The sequence below is a fragment of the Macaca nemestrina genome, chromosome 5 (assembly GCF_043159975.1).
Source record: "Macaca nemestrina isolate mMacNem1 chromosome 5, mMacNem.hap1, whole genome shotgun sequence".
In the NCBI taxonomy this organism is placed as follows: domain Eukaryota; kingdom Metazoa; phylum Chordata; class Mammalia; order Primates; family Cercopithecidae; genus Macaca; species Macaca nemestrina.
Window position 1 is genome coordinate 132,007,194 of NC_092129.1, and position 25,740 is coordinate 132,032,933.

At 37.4% G+C, this 25,740-nt stretch overlaps 1 protein-coding gene across 1 annotated transcript in view; it reads right to left on the reverse strand.

Annotated features, from left to right (window-relative positions):
- Window positions 1–9,707: 9,707 nt before the first annotated feature.
- The window catches only part of LOC105490881 (transcription factor AP-2 delta), a 57,989-nt gene continuing 41,956 nt past the window's right edge, over window positions 9,708–25,740 (reverse strand). Inside the window, exon 8 of the mRNA XM_011756853.2 lies at window positions 9,708–11,317. Coding sequence (XP_011755155.1) covers window positions 11,098–11,317 — 220 coding nt within the window. The 3' untranslated portion in view covers window positions 9,708–11,097. The remainder of the gene's footprint in view (window positions 11,318–25,740) is intronic.

Genomic DNA, 25,740 nt, shown 5'->3' on the forward strand with positions numbered 1-25,740 from the left:
TTTAGCCAGACAATAGGGGAGAAAGTTATGAGCAGTGTGCTCTTAGCGTAGTCCTGCTTTTCCTCATGATCTAAGGAAGTCACAAGCAATCTTCTCCAAAACCCCTTCAATAGAACCATTACAATAGTATCTTGTTATAGAGTCATTATAGCTTTCTAACCCTAGGATAAAAGACCATAATTTCCAGTGGAATTCTGTCATTCATTAAGAAAACAAAAACCTATACAATGGAAGCTAATTAATTAGGGTTAACATTTATAAAGCCAGAAAGGAAATGCAGCTTTTCCTTATCCCCTCCACTACTCCCAGGAAAAAACAAACAAACAGACAAAAAATCTTGACTGTACTAGTAAGTAGGCTCCAATAAATAATGGAAACAATAAACATATTTATATCCATTTCAGGATACAATGATGGTATTTGAGGATATAATAATTTGAACAAAGAATGCTTTGCTGTAGATGAGACGATAGCCATCAGTTTTATTTTCCATTACTATTTTATCTAAATCTTGATTTTTAACAATTTGCTTGTGGAACTTATACATTGGAGACTGAGCTTGATACTGACTTTCTGTATTAATAGACGAGATATTTTATACCTATCACGTGACACTGTGTATCTAAAAACACTTCTAGGGCATCCAATAATTTATGGTTGCTTTCATTTCTCCCAGGTAATCATACATATTTTTTCTACATACCTTGGGCTAGTCCCTGAATTACATATTCCGTTCCTTCATTTTCCATCATTTATGACAAATGAATGAACATGTGACAACCATGTGCCAGGTAGACACTTGGGCTAGTGGTTGAGAATGCAATCCTAGGCAAGATATTAATACATGATTTTCTCTTCAAATCCTAATGACATTTAACAGTAACAATTCCACCACTTATCATAATATTAACAGCTAACATTGATTGGGGCCTCACTATGTTTCAGGCATTATTCTTGTTTTACACGAAATATTTTATATAATACTTATAACAACACAATGATGTAAATGCTCTAATTGTCCTAATTTTATAGTTGTAAAGACTGAGAATTATTTGCTTCACAGGAGAGATAATAAGGCAAATGATTATTTTAAATGTCTTTAATAAATGACATGGTGGGCCTGGGTGCGGTGGCTCACACCTGTAATTCCAGCATTTTGGGAGGCCAAAGCAGGTGGATCACCAGGAGTTTGAGAGCAGCCAGGCCAATATGGTAAAACCCTGTCTCTACTAAAAACACAAAAAATTAGCCGGTCATGGTGGTTGGTGCCTGTAATCCCAGCTACTCAGGAGACTGAAGCAGGAGATTCGCTTGAACCCGGGAAGTGGAGGTTGCAGTGAACTGATACGGTGTCACTGCACTCCAGCCTGGGCGACAGAGCGAGACTCCATCTAAAAAAAAAAGAAAAGAAAAGAAAAGAAAAGAAAAGAAAAGAAAAGACATGACCATGATGAATGGTGGTATGGGAGCACAAAGGAGAGAAAAGAAACATAGTTTAGAAAATTAGAGTTGTCTGCAAACGGCAAAATTGTAAACATGAACTCCCAAGATTCCTCATCCAAATCCCTGGGACTGGGAATATAATGTGATATCACACTTGTGATTATATTACCTTAGATGATAAACATTTTATAAATAAAATTATGGCTATTAATCAGCTGCCTTCAAATTAATCAAAAGAGAGATTAGCTGGGCGGGCACGATCTTATCATATGAGTCCTTTCAAAGCAGGGATATTTTTTTTCCCTCTGGCTGGTAGAAGAATAGAAAGTCAGAGAGATATTTGTTGGTTGGATGCACTGTTGCTGGCTTTGAACACAAAGGGTACCATGTGACAAAGGCCTGAGAGTGGCCCCTCAGAGCTGCTAACAAGCCGTTACAGCCAGCAAAGAAATAAGTACTTAGTCCTACAACCAAATTAATAGATTTTGCCAACCATCTGCCTGAGACTGAAAGTGGATTTTTCCCTAGAGCCTCCAGAAAGAGCCCATCCTGGCTGCTACCTTGAGTTAGCCTTATGAGTATCTAAGCAGAGAACCCAGTTGAGCATAGCTGAGCTTTTGATCTATAGAAATGTGCACTAATAAATGGATTTTGATTTGGGCCACTAAGCTTGTGGTAATATGTTATGCAGCAATAGAAAATGAATACAGCTCTGTTGAATTGGTGACTTTTGAGCTGATTGAATCATTAGTAGGAGCTGGATGGTGATGGTGGAATATAATGTTCCAAGCTGAGAGAACCATATTGGCAAAGTCTTAGATTCTGATGAGTTTTAGGAATTCCAAGAAGCTTAATGTGGCTAGACAACGGACTGTGTGTGGTGGGGAGGGGATGATATGGGGGAAACAGGGAAGCAAGATAAAATTGAAAGGGACTGGAAAAGAGAGCAAGGCCAAGTCAGAATGATATATTGTCAATTGTATAGAACTTTGACTTTGTCATAAGGGCAATAGCAAGCCATGAAGAGGATTATTTGTGATGTGCAAATCATATTCACTTCTTACAATAAATCTCTCCAGTGAGGAGAATGGAATAAAAAGCAGGACTGGAGGCAGAAAGTCCAGTTACGAGGCTATTGCAGTAATGCAATCATGAGTTGCTAGTGCCTGGAACTAAGTGGTTGGCTATCTGATAGTCATTCACTAGTTCCTGACAAATTAATCACTTACTTTATTTATTTATTTATTTTGAGACAGAGTCTTGCTCTGTCACCCAGGCTAGAGAGCAGTGGCATGATCTTGCCTCACTGCAACCTCCGCCTCCCAGGTTCAAGAGATTCTTGTGCCTCAGTCTCCCGAGTAGCCGGGATTACAGGTGACCACCACCACACCCGGCTAATTTTTTTTATTTTTAGTTGAGATGAAGTTTTGCCATGTTGCCTTGGTTGGTTTAGAACTCCTGAACTCAGGCAATCCCCACGCTTTGGCCTCCCAAAGTGCTAGGATTACAGGCGTGAGCCACCTCACTGGGCCAATTTAATTTATTATAATGTTTTATATTAATTTGTCAGAATCTAGTGATTAACTATAAGAGAGGATAGAGATAAGGTTAGTTAAGATGACTCACAAGTTTCTGTCTTGTGCAACTGTATGGAGTTGTCTTTCACAGAGATAGAAAATTTGAGACGTGTAATTGGTTGAGGGAGGTTGATTAGGATTCCGTATTTTAATGTGTGTTGAGTTAGACGATGCTGTTTTTTCATAAGATGATAATAACCATTGAAAATGGACAACATGGATCTAGAGTTCGGGAGAATATTATGGATTTATAATTCATTAGCTTTGTGCTAAGACAGGCAAGCTACAGTAGTAAATAGACCCTTCTAGCCTCCCTCATCCCGATTTCAGTGGCTTAAAATAATAGATGTTTAGGTCAAAGTAATGTGTGCTTCTTCTCCATGTGGCCATTCAGGATCCAGATCCTCTCTATCTTATGTCTCTGCCATCTGTAAGACAGTGGCTCTCAACTAGGAGTGATTTAGCAATGTCCGGAGATAATTTAGCTCCTTATAATTGTGAGGGATGCTACTGAAGTCTACTGCATAGAAACCAAAAATCTACTAAACATCCTGCAACACACAAGATAGCTCTCATAATAAAGAATTATCTGGCACCAAAATGTGCCAGATAATTCTTTATCAATAGTGCCAAGGTGGAGGATCATTGCTCTGAACTTTATCATATAACTCATGTAGAAGAGGACAGAACACAGAGAAAAGTGCATGACTGATTTTTACTGGTAAATCCTGAAAGTAGCAAGTATCACTCCCACTCTTCCTCTAGAGATAACTTAATCACATGGCTACAAACAGCAAGAAGTTTAGTCTAGGTCAGAGACTGGCAAACTATGGCCCTGAGGACTAATCCAATCCGCTGCCTATTTTTGTAAATGATGATTTATTGGAACACAGTCATTGCCATTTGTTTACACATTGTCTATAGCTACCTTCATGCTACATCAGCAGAGTTGAGTAGTTGCAACAAAGACCACATGGCCTGCATAGACTAAAATATTTACCATTGGGCCCTTTATTTAAAAAAAATTGCCAACCTCTCATATGGGAATATACGGCAGGACAAAGGAAAAGTGGACTTTGTTAGATGACGATTGGTCTCTGCCACAAGAAAAGACATGTAATTGAAATTATGGTTGGACATTATGTTGCCCAGAGAGATGGTGAGAAAACAAAAGACAATATTTAAACCCACAGTTAGGATTTATTGACAGTAAGACATCATGACTGAACTTGGAAGGAAGACTAAACATAAATTTATATCATACCTCAGTGCCTGTTTTCCAAATAGCTCTTGATATAAAAAAAGATTAAGGAAATGCAATATTAAAGAATAGCTTTGAAAACTTACATTAGGTTCTAACTGGCAATAACCAACATGGCCACATTAAACTTTTTTTCTTCTGACCTTATGGGGATTTATTCAGTTATTTCAATTTTTCTTTTTTCTTTTTTTTTTTGTTTTTGAGACAGAGTCTCGCTCTGTTACCCAGGCTCACTGCAAGCTCCACCTCCCAGGTTCGAGCCATTCTCCTGCCTCAGCCTCCCGAGTAGCTGAGACTACAGGCGCCCACCACCACGCCCGGCTAATTTTTTGTATATTTAGTAGAGACGGGGTTTCACCGTGTTAGCCAGGATGGTCTTGATCTCCTGACCTCGTGATGATCCGCCCGCCTCGGCTTCCCAAAGTGCTGGGATTACAGGCATGAGCCACTGTGCCCAGCCTTCTTCAATTTCTCTTAAGTGTCTTGGTCTTATTAAATTATGATGCAGATGAGAAGTAGCTGAAATAGATATTTTACTTGTGTAGCAGGTATAAATGTTTACCAATTTGGATATATGAGAAATGTCACTTTATTTTCTATAATGTGACTTAATTTCTATTTTTGAGCCTTCATTTGGAAATGTGGCCAAAATTAGCTCTCAGTACACTCAGGGTCTCCTTGGGTTACGTATGTGTCCCAGGGTTGCATTGGGGAGGGCTTATGTAGCACCAGACATGGAGGAACATCTGGCCTAGGTCTTCATCTGTTGATGCTGGCTTCTATATTTTGTGATGCTATGGCTGGAAGTCTGCCAACTACATTTCTCATAACCCTTTGCAAGCTGGATTCTAATTAGGTTCTGCAATGGGGCACATGTAGGAAGTGGAAGGAAGAAAGAGGGGAAAGGATGCTCTAGCATATTTCCAGTTCCGGCTATCATCCCTCCCTCCAGCAGAAGAGGTAGGTTAAGGCTCCAGCCTCCAGCTTCTTTTGCACTCCCAGCATTAGGACCCTCTACCCTCTCAGAAGATCCACCAGCATTAATCTTGAGGTGGGTTCTCTCAGAGAGAGGTTCAAGTAACACCCATGGGTAGGGGCGTGCTTGCTTCAAAGTTCCTACATTCAAGTAACTTTACTTCCTTACTTTTGTTTCCCCATTTCTGGGGATGGTAGCTGCTTTTCCAATTACGAGTATTTGGGTGACTCAGTGTCCATTTTTGCTCTTTCGGCCTTCTAACACTTATTTAACTTGTTCTCTTTGAAATCCCTGAGTAGGGGGAAGGTCTGAATTCCTGTCTGGTCTTTGATTGGTGTGTCTCAGGTTTTTCTTTCGTATTCTTGTTTCCAACCTATGAGGACTCTGCATACTTGCCAGCTATCTGGATTGCCCTCCGGTGAACCTGAAATATTCAAGTGCTGCTTCCTTTGTTCCTCTTGCATCCACATCATGCTAGTCTGTCCCTGCCATCTTGAAATAAATAAACTCCTTAGGAGAAATGTGAGGCTGTCTGAGTGCCACCTGCCTAGATGCATATCACATAGACAGCTCTTTGCTTCTGTACTGTGCTGGGCTTTCTTCCTCCCCTGGGCTTTTCTCTGGGATGAGGACATAATTCCTCCTCTATAAGATTCACACCCCAACCTCACCCCCAGGACATGACCCTATCTCAGAGGTGCAGTGCTACACTAAACTTTAAAAAAATTATCCTTTGGCTGGACGTGGTGCCTCGCGCCTGTAATCCTAGCTTTGGGAGGCCGAGGGGTGTGGATCACCTGAGGTTAGGAATTCAAGACCAGCCTGGCCAACATGGCAAAACCGCTTCTCTACTAAAAATACAAAAATTAGCCAGGCGTGGTGGCATATACCTGTAATCTCAGCTACTCAGGAAGCTGAGGCTTGAACCCAAGAGGCGGAGGTTGCAGTAAGCCGAGATCGCACCACTGTACTCTACCCTGGGCGACAGAGCGAGACTCCGTCTCGAAAAAAAAAAAACAAAAAAAAAAAAACAAAAAAAAAAACTCCTTCTTCTTTGCTCTTTCCCCAACCACCTGTGGATCCTTTTCTGGTCTCCAGTGTGTGTGGTGTTGTCAGGGAGCTTTGGGGGCAGGTGGAAGTAATAAGGTCCTGACCGAGATGCTTTTAAACCTCAAGTCCCCTCTAGAGCCTAAGATTTTGAAACTAAAAATTTTTATGAAAGTTTCTTTAAAAACTTTTGTTGCCTGCATTCTTCTGGGTCACATTCCTTCCCTGAGGCAGTAAAGGCAACATGTTAGCTGCCCCAGAATGTGGAAGGAAGGGAGGAATATCCAGAAATACAAGGTGTGCCTGTTAGTTTTCAAAATAGCTTACTGCCTCAAATGTTTTTAAGTCTCCTAGAATGCTAAAGCTCCTTTTCCCTGGTCTCTAGCTTCCTGTTTCCCTGATCATAACTCTCTTCCTCAATTTTTCACCCTTCCATCTCCCCCCATCTCCTGTTTCCTAGATCCTGGTCTGGCTTGTGCTGGGCACCCTGTGTGTATTTTCATCATGACACATACCATATTTGAATAGCTATTATCTTCATAGGAGATTATGAGAAGCTTGACATTAATAAAAATATTCTATTTCACTCTGTATCTTCAGTCTCTAGGATGAAGCCTGTCATAGAAAGGGTACAATAAGCTGAAGACAAACTGATCTCTAGATAAAAAATGATTTGTCCAAATTCTAAGTATGAAAGACAGTAGCTAATATTCACCTAGCACTAACATGCCCCTTTTCTGCTCTAAACAGTTTAGATACACCAAGTCTTTGATTCTGACAGTAATTCTGTGAGTAGGTATCTACTATCATGCTCATTTTGCAGATGAGAAAATGGAGGCACACAGAGGTGTGGCAACTTGCTCAGAATCACACAGTAGCAAGTAAGAGAGCCTTGATTTGAACCAGGTAGTGGTTTCTAGTTCATACTCTTAGACACTAGGTCATGACACCTCTCACATATTGACTTGGCTTTTGTAAGGAAATAACACACTCATTGTGTAAAGAATTCAGATATGTATATATATTTTAAAATTCCACTGTTCTAAAATGCTTCCAAAGAGGCATAGAGGCAAGAAAATATAGGAAAATGTTTTGTACTACCTTACTCATTATTAACAAGAATAGTTTATTGTCACATTTATCTTAAAAGTGCTAAGTGACAGAGGGCTGAACTCTTATCACTGTCACACTTGGATCAGGGTACTCATAGGTCCTAAAGGGTCATATTTTGTTATAGACATTGAAGAGAATATATTCTCAAAAAATGGGAAAAAAAGGAACTGAAAAGCCGGGAAGGATTATCTCTATTTTTAAGGCATCTAAAAAGAAGGCAGAAGAAGCACAGACGAGGCATCTTTGCAGTGCTCTGATCTTTCCAGAGAAGAAAAATAGAGAGTCATTGAATTTTCATTAATTTTTCTAGAGCCAGCACACTTAAGTCAAATGGTAACTCTGATGACATATCCATGTTAGTTGCATTAAATGAATTATTGAAACAGTCTTAAAATAAGCATATCTTTGTATAAAAGTTTGACTTATTTCATTAAGTTTTAAATATAAAACTGTTATGCTGTCATTAATTTGGGGTAAGTATGAGAGATTTGAATATATTTTCTGGGGAAGTAATAGTTTATCTGAAAAAATATTTCTATTATTTATCATAATATTAAAAATCAGAAAGATTTTTTTCAAGCTATCTTCTTTTATTTTTTATTTATTTATGTTTTTTCTTTCCTTTTTTTTTTTCTCTAAGTCTTGCTCTTGTCACCCCAAGCTGGAGTGCAATGGTGCGATCTCGGCTCACTGCAAACTCCATCTACCAGGTTCAAGCGATTCTCCTGCCTCAGCCTCCCAAGTTGTTGGAATTACAGGCACCTGCCACCACACTCGGCGAATTTTTGTATTTTTAGTAGAGAAGGGGTTTCACCATGTTGGCCAGGCTGGTCTTGAACTCCTGACCTCGTGATCCACCCGCATAGGCCTCCCAAAGTGTTGGGATTACAGACGTGAGCCACCACACCCGGTCCAAGCTATCTTCTTTTACCATAAACTATAATAAAGGTAATAACTTCACTTTTGTTGAAATTCTAATACCTAACTAGTGTTGTTTATTGTTCCATATGAAATATATCTATTTGAAACCAATGTGTCATCTTGGAAATATTTTCTTATTCAAATAAAAATAATTATTCATAAATTACAATGGAGGAAGCAAACCAGATTAAAGCACTGAGTACTGAAAAAAAAATCACAATTAAAAGGTCCTTTGGCCCATTTTGGACAAAGAACACACACACATTCATTTATTCATTTATTTAAAAAGTGGTGAGTACCTATTATATACAAGGCAAAAATTGGTATGTTAACAATGTCTATTAGAATATGATAATGATTCTAAACATGACCAGTCCATCAATTCTTTTATATCCTAATGGCTGGTTAAGTTAAAAGATGGGTGCTGTCCATTTAAGGCTCTTAAAACACCCAACATCCTGGTAAATAATATGCACTGTAGTTATATTTTTGTTTCCAAGGCTAGTAAGTAATAACATCCCATTGAGGTGTTTAGAATCCCAACTAGTCACAGGTAAAGGTGAAAAAGTAAGCTGGTAATATAAGCCAGATCTAATTTTTTGTCTGCTTATTGTTGAACATTTGACATGGTATATAACTACATAAAGTACCTAGCAGATATGCATATCAAAATGCCATATTAAATACATATGTATTGTTAATAATAAATAGAATAAAAGCAAGTTAATGTGGAAATTTAATTGAGGAAGTAGTCATCCACATTATCTGTACATAACTTTCCTACTACTTATTAAACTGAAATATTGATCATTTTTATTTCATGTGTATATTTTACAATATGGGAAATTTCATGTAAGATTAAATCATATATTTTGTGAGAAAATTTGGAGCTGCAGCAGAATTTTGGCTTTATTCTATTTTATTTCAAAAAAACTTTAAGCCATGAATAATAGAAAAATTTTAAAAATGGAACTAAACACATGAAATCACAATTCATTATTTCTTGTTTCTTTATTTTAAGCTCTTCTATTATGGAATTCCTTAGTAGTGTTTTCTGTTAATTAAATTTAAGCTAGAAAATTTAATTTTTCATTGGTATGGTTCTACTTTTCTGTACAAGATTGAAGATCAAGGTCAAATAATTTTTAAGAATTATTGTTAGGTAAAAATAGTTTTTGTGATCTCTACATGAAAATTCTTGAGCTATTTCCCCTCAATTAAAAATAATACTAATATTTCCCATGGGGTTATAATATGATAGAGGCTTTTAAAAAGTAATTAAATATGTTAATGAGAGGAGAATGTTTTAGTCTTAAACTAAGTGTCAGCAGTCCACACATTAATAAAAACATTCTTTTTTTCTTTTTACATAGACAATGACATACATTTTTATTGGCCTAGAAGCTTGAGAATTGTTAACAGTAGAAAGGTTAGTACAATGTGATACCAATCAGGTTTCTTGACATGTTCAGGTTTATATGGACCAAACTTTCATTCAATTAGCCCCTTGCCTTTGCAGCCAGGAACCTCTCGTTTTCAGTGGCTTAACTAAAGGACAATGAAGTTACAAAAACAAGCTATGAAAAAAGAAAGCATCTTAAAAGCAAAAATTTTCTCTGATCATTGTTTCTGTTTTCTTTATTGAACACAGACCTGAATGCTTTTGTGCCTCTCAAGGTTTAGAACACAGCCATCGGGCAGGTAGAAGAAGCACCAAAGCAGAAAAAGGAAGGCTCTCATCTTAACCATACAATCGTTGGCCACCAGCACTTCAAGGGGCCTCCCCTAGGTCCCTGTTCTCTTCTCCCATCTCTGAGAAGCAGGACTTCCCAGAAAGATCACTGTTCCTATTCCTATGCTTTTCCAGGCAAAACAATGCCACTGCTTTCCATCAGGAGCCCAAGGGAGGCAAAACTACTCTTTCCTATATCCATCCTGCCCTGACCCACTAAATGCAGTGGGTCTGTTTTCTTGAATTGCTAGGGTGGTGATGTGAAGAGAATGGATAGAAGAGTTCATCTCTTATCCCTTCAGTAATATACTTTTCCAGTATCTTCTTAGCTATTGGGGTGGGGTAAATGGACCTGGGATTGGATGGGAATATCATAGATACGAGAAAGTTTCCTGGAATTTTTAAATACCACCAAGGCACTGGTAGTTAAGTGGGCTAGGGGTTATCAACATTTTAGATCTGTTGTCAATTCACAGATTCATAACTGCCCTTATCAGTTACCCAAACATTTATTAATAGACTGATTTCCAGATTGATCTATTTAGTGGAATGAGGCACTCTTCAGTTAAAGGGAGTTAAGTTGAAAGACTGGAGCTGTAAGTACTGGTGGTGGATTCCAGTTTGGTCATGCTTTCTGATCCCTACCTACATAGTTGGGTAAGAAAGTGCATCAGTTAGATGTGAAAAAGCATGTGCTGCCTCTCCAAAGTCCAGAAGTGCTTAAAAACTGTGGTGTATATAATTCAGACAATAAGTTACGTGCACAAAGGAGTTTATCATAACATAAAATTAAAAGGTGACAATTTCATCACACAGTTACACTGCTGTTTTCCTTTTTTTTTTCTTTTTTTTTTTTTTTTGGTTTTGTCCTTTTTTGTTTCATTTTTCATTTCCATTTTTGTTTTTTATGGAGGATTGGGGAAGGGTAGAGATTTGGTCCACTGAAGATTAGTCACCCTCAATGATATATATATTAGAAAAAATATCAGCAGCAAGACTCTCTGGAAATAGATTCTGTTTGATGTAGCTAGTCTGTCTTTTCTGTTTTGCCCTCTTTCACAGCAGCCTCTGAAGTTTTCCGCAGGGGGGCTTTCTCCGAGTTGGCATGTCCTTGGCCAGAATCCGCTGCTCCGCCGTTTTTATGAGTAGTGTGTTTTTCCAAGTAGTTTAGCATTTCACTGAGAACTGTTTGGAAAGTGCTTAGAGCTGCACATATTGCCGGAGTCCCAAAGCCATGAGTGATCAAACTGGAAATGAGAAGTGACAGGAAAAAAGAGATGAATGATTTGCAGTATCCTGTGAAATAGCAAATCCCTCCATATAATTCAGAACATTCAATTAAACAGGTATTTATTGTGTTCCTAAATGATGCTAAGCATTGTGGAAGATACAACACAGTTGAAGGTATTGCTCTTGACTACAAAAGAAATATAGGACCCGTTTGGAAGACTTGCCATTAATAGAGTTGATATGCACTAATTATTACCAAGTCTAAATATTCAACACATGACTTGGTTCTCTACCTCATTAAGAAGTAGCTAGAAAACACACCTTTAGATTCCATGTGTGGAAACATCTTGCTTTCAAGAATGCCCTATATGGCATAGACTATACATGAAGAAATCATATTTGGCTGAGTGTGCCTCATGGCTAGCTGTCCCTCTGACTTCATTCTCCTTTTCCATAGTAATGCACTTTTATCCAGGCATATGGCCATCCAGATGGAGACTACATTTCCAAGCTTTTGCAGTGAGTTTTGGACATGGGACTTAACCTACCCACAATGTAACATAAAGAGAAGTGATACATGCAGTTCCCACTTGCTTAAAAGGGTAGCTATGCCCTATGTAGATAATCACTTAAGTGGCAGGGACAAAACAAGATAGAAGGAAACGATTCATCTCTAGACTCCTAAATGAGAGAGAAATAAAACCCTGTCTTATGTAAGCCACTCAACATTTAGGTCCCGGAAACTAACTAACTAATAACAAAAACTAATAAGCAAATGTAAGGAATGTTATGGCAACCTCAGCATAGGTAGTTCTTCCAACCATGACAAATGTCATCTTTGGTTGAACAAACACATAGCTATAGATTTATCTTTTTGTGAGCAGAAGCTACCCAGATTGTTCACTTATGTTAACTGTCCTGAAGTGACACTCTGCCAGTTTGCTTCCTATGTCTTGTAATAATATAGAAAAACATCCTTGTCACATAGTATGCCCATGTTATAATATATATACAACATTGTGCATATGTGTATAGTACAGTTAATAAATAAAGCAATTAACTGCTTAAGTCCTAGTTTGTAACTGTTATTATGACATTAGTAGTTTTTAAATCAGATAGTACCACCCTTCATAATACTTTAGCTACCTATAGTTATCTTTCTTAAGTTACATAATCTTTAACAGCAAAAATAATAATATTTTATAATAATGCAAATGAAGGATTTGGGGTTTAAGACAGCCTATTAATATGCCTCAGTTGAGGTAATAGTAGGATCCACCATGTGGGGTTGTTGTTTTTATTCATCTACACAAAGGGCTCAGGAGGATGCCACTTCTAAATGAAGTCTTCGATAACTGATAGAGATTGTTGGCTGGATGTATTTTCTGGGTAGAGGGTAAAATTTCTGCATGTCCCTCCTTATTCCACAGGTTGCTACCATCTTTCTTCCGAATATATTACAAAGTTTTCCCTGTGCCTCCATCATAGTTAACATACATTAAAAAGAAAAAAGGAAATTCCAATCTCCGATTATGTAGGAAACAAGAATGGCCAGTGCTTAAGCAATCATGTACACCAAAGTTTGTAGTGTAAGACATCATCACTGCTCAAGTACTATATCCACACCTCTGCTGCAAGAAATTGCATTGCCAAGCAGGAAAAATAATTTAAGCTGTATTTCTACAATGAGACAACTAGAGGAGAAGTCAAATAATTGGAAATTTATCTGGGATCTTGGACAACAAATGGAATTGTTGGAGTGGTGGAAGAATTAATCATGGTGATGCCCACAAAAAGAACTGGGTAAAGCCAACCATTAATGTCCAGATGTTTGGCCCCAGGTACAAACTGTCTCTTTTCTCATGTTTTATTCCTATTTAGAGCTTCTTTTTTTATTTTCTTCTATATTGGTATGTCCTCTTTGTTGTGACTCACTTCTTCATCTATAGCAGAATATAAAATATTATTTAGTTTCACTGTGTATTATTGAAGTTAATATCTAATTTTTGAGTTCTGAACATATGTCAAGTCCTATTCTAAGTTTTTAAAATCTGTATCACTTCATATAATTCTAGTTACAACACTAAGAACTAGACAATATTATTTCCATTTTACAGACGATCTGAGTCCAAGAGAAGTTAAATAATTTGCCTGAGAAATGGGATATTCCGTACTTATATTCCTCCCAGGCTGAGGGTACATTTTACTCCTCTTCTCTGAGAAATCACATTTTCTTTAGGCAGTTTAACTCAGTTCCTCTGATTTAACTTTGTACTTGGGCAGCCTTGTTGGCTTGTAAAATCAGATGCTTTTTACTCACTTTCCTGTCTAGGAGCAGCGTTTTTAAAATCAAGCACAGGTAGGTAGTTATACATAAATGCTTTTATTATCCACTTTGAGAAAATAGCTGTTTCCATATTTAAAGATTCCTCTTAAGCTGGTATCACTTCTTGACTGATGGGCTTTCTTATTGCAAATATGGATCTGATCATTAGCAGTTTGCATTGTCATCTTTGCCTTGGATTGATAACCAAGTGTACCAAGTCCTCACATTGGCTCTGACTTCAGGCACTTTGTGATTTGGGGGAAGTTATTTAGCCTTGTAAAATGACAGTAGCCTAACAAGAACATCTGCTAGGTTCTTTCCAACTCTCTTCAATTTAAGAGTTTAACATGTTTGGCCGGGCACAGTGGCTCACGCCTGTAATTCCAACACTTTGGGAGGCTGAGGCGGGCAGATAACGAGGTCAGGAGATCGAGAGCATCTTGGCTAACATGGTGAAATCCTATCTCTAAAAAAAACACAAAAAATCAGCCGGGAGTTGTGGCAGGCGCCTGTAGCCCCAGCTACTCGGCAGGAGAATGGAGTGAACCTGGGAGGCAGAGGTTGCAGTGAGTCGAGATCGCACCACCGCACTCCAGCCTGGGCAACAGATAGAGACTCCAGCTCAACAACAACAAAAAAAGAGTATAACATGTTTATGGTGTTCTTAAAATCAAGGACATGGACAGAGGTTACAGAAGTTGAAAAACCACTTCAGGGCTGGGCGCAGTGGTTCATGCCTGTAATCCCAGCACTTTCGGAGGCCAAGGTGGGCAGATCATGAGGTCAGGAGTTCGAGACCAGCCAGATTAACATGGTGAAACCCCGTCTCTACTAAAAATACAAAAAAAAATTAGCCGGGTGTGGTGGCATGCGCTTGTAATCCCAGCTACTCAGGAGAACCTCTTGAACTCAGGTGAGATCATGCCACTGCATTCCAGCCTGGGCAACACAGCAAGACTTTGTTAAAACGAAACAAAACAAAACAAAACAAAAACAAAAAAACCCCACTTCATCAACAAAGAACTCTAAAATCAATTGTAGGATATTCAATATAAAAAAAGTCATCCTGACTTTCATGACCTTAAATGTCATCTTTCAATATGAAAAACATTATGTAAATTTTGTTAATTACCTTAATTTAACATTACCTGCATATTAAAAATATGCATAGCACACTGCACAGAATGATAATAAATGTAAGGCAGAGATTCTTTTCTAGCAGATTTCAGAGAAATTTATGAATCCCAATAATTAAAGTAATCTAATGTACTACAATAATGTAAAAAGAAGTGTGCAATCACAGTATGTTTTAAAAAGTTCTGGGAATATCATGCTATGCTTTTAGCCCCAGTCATTCCAGAAAAATAGGTGTGTATCTCATTCACAGTGACATACAGAAAAGGAGAGGGCTGGGTTCAGTGGCTCATGCCTATAATCTCAGAGCCTTGGGATACCAACGAGGGAGGATAGTGTAAGCCCAGGAACCTGAGAGTACAGAGAACTATGATTGCACCATTGCACTCTAGCCTGGGCAACAAAGCAAGTCTCTGTCTCAAAAGCACACACAGAAAAAGGAGGGAGGAATAATGTAGAATCTTAAAAAAATTAAAGAAAAATAGAAATAGAAGGTCTGATTTTTGATCCTAGACACAAAAAAAAAAAAAAAAAGAAAAAAGACTAAGGTCACCTACAAGGTAACAAACTATAGTCAAATCTTCGAACTCTTTGATAATAGAGATGATTTTCACCTTTGGAAAATATTTTTCAGTTACAGGTTTAATGTTTAAGTTACCCTTGGCATTTGCACATAATTTCATCAGATTACTGACGAGAGCATATTTCACATGCAAATATCACCAGGGTTAAATAGCAGCCGTGATGGTTTGAAATAGGCAGTCAAAATATAGAAGTTATTTTAAATTCTAAATTCTAAAACTCTATCCTCAAAGAGGCCATGGAGATAATTTGCATTGTGTTAGATAAGTCATATCTATGCTGCATTTGTAAAAGAATAGTGACTATAGAGAAGTCACAGGTCAGATCAGGTTTCTTAATGTTTCCCAAGTCGCCTTCCTTCACCCTATGTAATCATGTGCTCTATTACCTTATGTTGTAAAGTTTATCTCAAGTGTATTCCTTTTTAATACCCAAACATGACAGTTATTCCTATTTGTGTGTGTTGTGTGTCCTCCCTCTCTCAGCCAATTGAAATTCCACTCAAAGAAACTCACAATTTCTTTGATGATACTGATGAAAAAGGGATTAGTTTCCTTGTGCCTGGCTTAAGATATTGAAAAACAGCCGTGTTACTTCCAAAGGATAGAAACTTGCCAAAGTGATGAGAGGACTTAAATAAAATCTGGGGAGAAAGAAGTAACAATCCCCAAACAAATGTAAAACTATAGCACAGAGAGAACAATGGGAAGAAAACAGGTGAGGCTAAACTCCCACTCACCAAGTGAGGAAGAGGAATGGGAATAACATTGGTAGTATCAGAGCATAACTGACAATCAAAGTATATCAGATTTTTACTTCAAGTGGTAAATCATGTCCCTCATAATAAAGACCATATATGACAAGCCTACAGCTAACATCATACTCAATAGTAAAATGCTGAAAACTTTTCTCTAAGATCAGGAACAAGAAGACGGTGCCCACTCTTACCACTTTTATTGCTATTTAACATAGTACTGGCAGTCCTAGCCAGAACTACTGGGCAAGAGAAAGAAATAAAAAGCATCCAAATCAGAAAGGAAAAAGTTCAGTTGTTTCTGTTTGCAGATGATACGATTTTAGAAAATCCTAAAGATTCCAGGAAAAACTGTTATAATAAATGAATTCAATAAAGTTTCATGATACAAAAATCAGTTGCATTTCTAAGGAGTACCAATGGACTATGTGAAAAAAAGAAATTAAGAAAGCAATCTCATAGTATCAAAAGGAATAAATAGTATCAAAAAGAATAAAATACTTAGGAATAAATTTAACCACAGAGGATTCAAGATCTGTACACTAAAAATTATAAGACACTAATGAAAGAAATTAAAGAAGGCACAAACAAATGGAAAGAGATAACCTGCGTTCATGGATTGGAAGCATTAATTTTTTTAAATGTCCATACTAAAACCAATCTATGGATTAAGTGCAACCCCTACCAAAATTTAAACAGCATTTTCACAGAAATAGGAAAAACAACACTAAAATTCATTGGGAACAACAAAAGACCCTAAATAGCCAAACCAATCTTGAGAAACAAAAACAAAGATAAAAATATCATGCTTCTGATTTCAAATTATGTTACAAAGCTATAGTAATCAAAACAGTATAGTACTGGCATAAAAACAGACACATAGACCAATGGAACAGAATGAGTCTAGAAATAAGCCCTCATATATGTAGTAAGCTAATCTTTGACAAGATTTTAATGAATACATATGGGGAAATGATGGTCTCTTCAATAAATGATTCTAGAAAAACTGAATAGCCACGTGCCAAAAAATAAAATTGGATCCTTATCTTACGCCATACACAGAAATGAACTTAAAATTGATTAAAAACTGAAATGTAATAAAAGACCTAAACTATAAAGTTCCTAGAATAAAAAATAGGAAAAAATATTTTTGACATTGGTCTGGGCATTATTTTTGGATATGACACAAAAAGCACAGGCAACAAAACCAAAAATAAGTAAATGGGATTCAGTCAAATGAAAAACACTTCTGCACAGTAAAGGTAACAATCACAAAATGAAAAGGCAACCTACAGAATGGGAGAAAATATTAGCAAACCATACATTTGATACAAGAATTAATATCTAAAATATATAAGGAGCTCATGCAACTCAATAGGTAAAAAAACAAATAACCTGATATTAAAAATGGGCTAAGGACACAAACATACATTTTTCCAAAGATGACATACAAATGGATAGTAAGTATATGAAGAGATGCTCAACATCACTAGCTATCAGTGATACACAAATTAAAACCACAATGAGATGTCACTTCACATCTGTTAGGATGGCTATTTTCAAAAAGCTGAGAGAGAAGTTGTGGTGAGGGTGTAGATAAAAGGGAACCCTGTACACTGTTGGTAGAAAAGCAAACAGGTGCAGCCATTATGCAAAACACTATGAAAGTTCCTCAAAAACCTAAACACTAGAATGACAACATGATCCTGCAATCCCGTTTCTGAACTCGGGAGGCAGAGCTTGCAGTGAGCCGAGATTGCACCACAGCACTCCAGCCTGGGTAACAGAGCAAGACTCCGTATCCAAAAAAAAAAAAAAAAAAAAAAAGAAGTTATCACTGAAATGCTGCATGGATTTAGTAAGATATGTAATAAAGTAACTGCATTTCCTTTTACAAATGAGTTATTAGAGCAGTAGCAATATAACTGAATGCAGGATTTCAGCAATGCATCTAACAAAGTCTCCCCACATACTGTATAAAAAGTTGGAGGGGAGGAGGAGGGTAAGCTAGATGACAGCAAAGTAAGGCAAATTCACAGCTGATTGTACAATGACACCCAAAGTGTGGATGTAAGGGCAGTTGTCAACCTTGAAAGATGTCTCTTGTGGAGTGCTGCAAGTCTGTCATTAATCCCACTCTGCTGGACACGTTAATTAACAATGTGATTGAAGCCATCATAGATTTTTAGCTTAATGGCTGGTATTACAATAGAGAGGAAAGTTCCTGCATTGCATAACAGAACCAAAGTTCTGAAAAACCTTAATGTGATAGACAGCTTAATTGGTGGGCCAAAATCAATGATAGGAAATTTAGGGGAGATTAAGGAAAACATGTCTATTTGGGTAAAAAGCAAATTAGTGTTGTAATATACTAAGAAGGAGATCTGACTCAAGGGCTATTCATAGGAAAGAGCTTTACGAAATCAGTAAGTCTAAATTAAAAAGGCAAAGGTCAAAATTTGAGGTTTAGAGCATAGTTAGGCAGACTTAGAGACTACATCTACCTTGGACTATATTCTCATTCATTTTCTCTTTCTTTCTGTCTCTCTCTCTCTGTCTCTAACTAGATTACAGCTCAGTGATTTCATTTTCCTATTACTAATTTCACACTGAGGAGCAGAAAGGCTCTGACAACTTGACTGTGAACAATACCATCACCTGCTGAGAAAATTCAGACTAGTGTAGTTTATGGCACCTGATGTTAGGGAAAATGTAACTTATATTTAACAGTCATCTCCCTAATTTTATTCATGGTTTTAAAAGCTCCTATTTTGCTAGACCTCCCAATTAACATTCTCTAAAGTACCTTTCTTGCAACATAAAGCATCTCCTCAAATTGGCTCAGTTCAGGAAGGAGGTAACTGTTTACTAGATTCAGGGGTGAAGCTCTACTTTTCCGTTTTCCTCTTAAGTGTCAGGTTTCTTCCCTAAGTGTTTACATTTCAATGATTGGAAGAACACCACTGGGTAGAGTAGCCATTTCTAGGGAGATTTTGCACTCGTGTGTGTAGTGTGTGTGTGTATGTGTGTGTGTGCGCGCATATATGTGTGAAAGAGAAAGAGTGTGTGTGTACCTGTGGACTTCTATTGGTTTTGCCTTTTTATAAAATGGCATCTTCTTCTTGACCAGTGGCCTTGACCTGAATGTTTCACTGATACAGTCTGTAACTTTTTACATGGAAATGTATTGCAACCATTCAAACTGTATTCTCTAATGGTGGGTGTCAAAACTATAGAAATTGAGGCTCAGATATGAAAGAGAAGAGGTAGAATAGAGGGTGGAAGAAAAGAGACTGCTGTTGGAAAGAAAATATATTTTAATTCTTTCTTCTTTTTCCCTGTGTGGTTTTGCTAGTAAGATAGTAGCAACAACCCATTTTTAACTTGGACAGTGTTTATACTTAGAAATCGCTTGACATTAATGACAAGGACCTATCAGAAAATTCCATATAATAGGAATTTCACAAACTTCTATTCGCTCCTTATAATCCCTGGTTAACTGCATTTCTTGCTCATGGTCAAGGCCTTACCTACATTTATCTTTAAAATCTCCAAAGCTTCAGTTCTTACTTAGAATGTAAGCTAGTATAGGATTCTGAATGTTAGAGGAATAAGAGCCATTTTACTTTCTCTAATCTAAGTAAGTATAGTTTACATTTCACTAGCTTAATTGTATGCTAGATAAATACTACAAAGCTGTGTCCATATTTTTCTAATTGTCCTTCAAAAATGCTTTATCTTTAATTGATTTGTCTAAACTAATTTAAATTAGACCACTAAAGCAATTTTCTAAAACATAGCCTGAAGCAACCTTCTATGGAATCCTCTCCTGAATTCTTCCTATCTTGGCAAGAGTTGTGCCTGATATCCAGCACCTTTCTACCTACTAAGCAAACATTGATTCAATATGTGTTATAAAGGAAATGAAAGTCTCTTTAGTATTTGTTACTGAAGATTAGATCACTCAGTTGTGTCTGCCAGCCATAGATAAATTTTTCTAGCTTTCTTTTGGGGTACAAAAAGCTGGAGGTAATAGACACTATCGTGCTACAAACTAGAAGACTGAAAATCAATAGAAAATAGCCTGCCATCATCATTTAAGTAATTTGACTAAAAGCTAATTTATTTTGTAAAGTTTCAACTTTTTACCTGAAAAAGCAAGGAAGCCTTTTTCTCCACTTTTTTTTTTTTCTTTTTTGGTGTGTGTGAAGGTTGAAATGGTGTTTGGGTTATTATTCCTATTATTTTGTTATACTGCGTCATTCCAATGGGTGTTTGCTATCACTAATCTTTTGATTTCTAGAATAGCATACCGACGTCACTCAGTTCTGCTTTTTGCCCTCTGGGAAGCATGCAAACAGTAAGATTTAAATGCAAGACAAATCTCCTTTTCCTTTCCTCTGAGATTATTCAGTTACTACAGGCTTAGGTCCTAGTGCAGTCTATAATCTCACTACAGTGTTAGGTGGCCACCAGATAAGTGCCTTCTACTCATGAGAATAGCCCAGTAGAGAGGGAGTCCGGGGAACAGATCTTCCACAACAACAGCAAAGAATTGTAGGTCTTCTCTGCCCCACCTTACTTCCTCTCACAGCTCTGAGTATTAGACACTTTATTTCTAAAGCAGCACAACTTCTAAATGTAGGCCATGAAAAGAGACCCTTACATGCTTGAGGATAAGCAGGTAACTGAGGCTTATCCTCCAGAACTCAATGGCATCTATTCTTCGTAGCCTAAATGATTCAGAAAACAGAGGAAAGGTGAAACCAGTTGATGGTGCTTATTTTCTACATAGATTATCTTATCTCATGGTCCCAAGTACTTTTACAATGGAATTTAATTAAGATACACAATTAAAGTATCTAGTTCTCTGGTGGTGAAGAATCATTGACATCTACTCATTAAGCAAAGCCTTGACAACACTCCCAAATGTTCTGTTGTTTCTCAGCTGGTGGTTCTCAACCGTAGATGCATATAAGAAATCACTCACAAATCTTATTTCAAAAATAGTAATATATGGACCCCACCCCCAAGACCTTGATTTAATTGGTTTGGGATGAATCCAAAGCATCAGTATTTTTTAAACAACCCTCATTCCATTTAAATGCAGAGAAAAAATTCAGTATGTCTCCTTAGGACCAAGAAATAACGCCTAACTATTATGTCTGCATTCCTCCTTGGGAAAAAGAGGATGATAAACTTCTACAGCATTTTCCACAAGACCTTCTGCAGAATCTTAGTGTTATGTAATGTTAATATGTACTCTGAGATTTAAAAACAGTTTTCATGATCAAGTTTTAGAAACTGTGGCTAAGTGTTCCCTCCTTTCAAAAAGGGTTCTGGGAGTCTTTGGTATGCCAATATGTATTGTCACACTTCAAGATAGGTACAATAATTAGGGTTTCTTGAACCAAAAAACCCTTGACCATGAAACACTTTCAGAGAGCATCTCATAGGACTGACTAGTGCACTATGAAACTCAATTTGTGGAAGTATGTTTATGACTACCCTGAATCTCTGTCAGATTGGGAGATGTGTGTTCATCCACTGCCCTAAAGTCACATTCCTTCTGTTCTTCTCAGTCAATTACTTTGAGGTCCCAAAGGCGAATGAATGGGTCTTTGTGACTCCATTTTACCGCAGTACAGCTCAATAGCAAAGCAAGCTAAAATAAAATCATTGCACATACATTAGAAGAGACTACAATCGATTACATCCAAGTCAACTTCTTGAAAGTGATAACATTTGATGTCTCTACCATAATTTTTACATACGAGAATGGAGATTATAGGGATACATTAACCATCTTGTTACATTTCTCCCCATCAGACATATTTTCTATTTGGAATAGAGAAATGAAAATGCTAAGCTTTTTAAAATGGTTTTTATTGAACTGTTGATGTTTTAAGATGAATAAGTTGAGAAAACATAAAAAGAAGATATGAGATGATATAGAAACTCAGCATAAGTAATGATTTAAAATGAATCTGTAAATTAAGAATGGAGTAAATATTATTGGTCTAGAAAAAACCTTAGAAATCACCCAGCTTAACTGCATTGACTCATGAACATGCAGAGGTCACACAAGTGAAATTCCTATTCTAAATTCATACATCTAGTTGGTAACCAAGTGGAGACTGAGTTAGGTCCCCTGACAATTAATTCTGAGTGCTTCCCACCATGCCATATTGTCTTTTGTCAATTTCTCTTCAGTCCATAGCTCAACAAAGATAGACAATATTTAAATAAAAATTAACCAAAACTCTTCCACAATGTATAAGTTCCCCAAAGTCAGTTATTCACACAGGCAGTTATTACAGGGTCATGTTTGCAACTTTTAATTAGAAACAGTTACCTCTGGCTTCTATTGTTTTAACCACTAGTCTCCTATGTGCTAAATCTAAAAATCCATAAAAATATCATCAAAAGCCCTGTAATTGATGCTTTAATGTATGTTCCTCCTGACAAAGATTCATTGCTTGAGTAAACTTTAGGCAGGTTTCTGAACCTTCTCCTAGTTCCATCTTTGCATTTCCTTGTAAAAATCCAGTTTTAGCAAGGAAGATCTCCCCCAACTCATATCTACTGACCTTTGCTTTTGAGATTACAGATTTAATTGAAATTTCATTGTTTCTTTTCTCACACTAAAGAATGCTTAGTGAAGAAACTCGCCCACTGTTGATGACCTTCCCAGCCACTTTTCCATCTCAAGAAAATTTTAACAAAATAAAAACAAAAACAAAAACTATGCACACTTTAGGCTTCTTGGAGAAAACAAAACATGCTCACGTTTGACTAGAGACAAACATCTGCTCTTCAGCATGTTGCCAAGAACAGAGCAATCAGAAAATACCAGTTGAGTTGACAGTAAGGCGTGTCATATGTGGAACCCTGAAGGAAATGGGAATGAATAACTCTTGAGGAGAAAACTAGGGAAGACATGAGAACTGCCTTTAGAAAGTGGGAGGGAACCAGGATGAAAGTAACTCTGAAAGCCTGCAAGAAGCGGGACATTGGGAAATAGAAGGAAGGCATTTCTAACAGAGTTGTCAGAGATAGAGAGCAGTCTATTATTGAGAGTTTCCAAGCTTGACATGGATAACTTGACAGAGACGTTGGAGAGAAGGTCTAAATGTTGAAGAAGAATAGGAAATGTTAGAGGCCTTCCAACACTGAGAATCATTGAAGAAAATTTAATCACCAGCAAGCACATAGATGTCTGGGACTGCCTATACATTCCTTATTTCCCAAGGCAGTAGTAAGAGGGTATATTTCTAAGAAGGTAGGCTGTCAGGATAATTTATGAGTTAAATAGGAGAATTAAGCACATTGATCATTTTACTTCCCTAGTCCATCATCCAATTAAAACATCATGGCCCTGAGAATGAACCAATGGAGAATATACACAGGACTCAACTGAGATATTATTGTAATCTACATTTATTTACATATATTTATTGCATGCATACTATTCGCTAGGTACTATGGATAAAAAGAAGAAATTTCCTTATTTCCCCAGGTAAATTACCAGTATGCTTAATCTTCTATTGTAGCATCACTCTTGTATATTATAAGCCTATATATATCTATATAGAATAATTATATCTATATTCTACATATATAGAATAATTATATATTCTCTCTCTCTACATATATATATATATATAAAATTGTTCTCCATTTTAGAAGTTCTAAAGAATGGGATAATCCTCTAGTCATCTTTTCACTACCTGCCATTAACATAGTAGGAACAATAAATAATAGTTCTACTAGAAATAACAGAAACAACAAAATTTCAGCCTCCCAAGGTACATGCTGAGAAAAAAAGTTTCCTCATTTTGTCAACAGGGTGTCTTCCCTGAACTGAGCCTTCAAGATAGTCTAACTTCTTTTTTTTTTTTTTTGAGATGGAGTCTTGCTCTGTCGCCCGGGCTGGAGTGCAGTGGCATGATCTTAACTCACTGCAAGCTCCACCTCCTGGGTTCACGCTATTCTCCTGCCTCAGCCTCCCAAGTAGCTGGGACTACAGGCGCCCGCCACCACGCCCGGCTAATTTTTTGTATTTGTAGTAGAGACGGGATTTCACTGTGGTCTCGATCTCCTGACCTCGTGATCCACCCGTCTCGGCCTCCCAAAGTGCTGGGATTACAGTCGTGAGCCACCACGCCTGGCAAGATAGTCTAATATCTTATTACATTGTCAAATGTGCTTTTGCTTGACTTCAGATTCAAGGAGATTATGAGAACATAAGAGACAAAGAGGGGAAAATTTTAAGAGTTCCTGAAATCTCAAAGAGGGAAACTCCTAACATTTCAAAAAAGTAGGACTCTGGGTTTCCATCTGAGCTGAGGCTACTCTGACCATGAAACCTCATGCCACCTTGGTCTAATTGCCACCACTATTCCCAGGAACTGTAAGTCTATGGGGTCTTCCGCAGATGTCAATCAAATCTTTTCCCCCTTCTCGTTTGTGTTGTGGTGTCTGCTGTGTTCTCTACAACAATACACACTGTTGATGGTACTCAGTAAATTATAAATAATGAATAAGCCTGCCTTCTGTCATTTTGATGGAAACAAGAAGCTTTCCAGGCTGTGAATTGTGAGAAGGGTCACTGCTATGCATACGGCTTCCCAGAACACACTGATATGTCAACTGCCATGGAAAACTAGAAGTAGTTATCTGTGCTTTGTCTGGACATATTAAATCTGCTGAAAGTACGCCACAGTTCTCAAGGCACCAAATTGGCCAACCTCTAAGGCATATTTTTAAGTGGTCTGCATTGGGAAGGAGGTTTAACTAAATAAAATAGTAACACAAGTGATGTTATTAATTAGAGTATTCTCTATGCCTATCCAATTACACTCCCTCTTCATTTCTTTCCCAGCCAGCATTCAGTAAAAGACGGTGGAAAATCGTACTCTGACAATTGTCTGCTTTCAAAGTCAGATGTGATATGTCTCCTTTGTAATTCATCTTTCTCTTGAGCTTATGGTTCTATCGAAATTACAGTTGTCACTGTCAGCAGAAAATTTTAAAAGGGACACACTCGGCCCGGTACAGTTGCTCACACCCCTGTAATCCAGCACTTTAGGAGCCTGAGGTGGGCAGATTGCTTGAGCCTACGAAGTCGAAACCAACCTGGGCAACATGATGAAACTATCTCTATAAAAAATACAAAACAATAGCCAAGCATGGTCGCACTTGCCTGTAGTCTCAAGAATCACCTGAGCCCAGGAAGTCTAGGGTGCAGTGAGACATGATTGAGCCACTGCACTCCAAACTGGGTAACAGAGTGAGACCCTGTCTCACAAATAATAAAATGAAATAAAAAAGACACGCTGTATGCTAACACATGTTTACCCAGATTATTAGTAGAATCATCAATGTAGAATGTTTTTATTTTTAATTTTAAAATTTTTGATAGAGATGGAGTCTCTTCCTGTTGCACAGCCTGGTCTTGAAGTCTTGGCCTCAAGTGATCCTTCCACCTCGGGCTCCCAATAGAATGTTTTTAATATGTTAAGTATACAATACAAAACTTGATAGAATTCTCAGTGACACTTTAAAAGTGAACTGGAGCTTTTCTTCTCCCAAAGCGAGGGAAAAGAGCTTATAGTTACAGAATATCCTAGAACTGTGGTTCT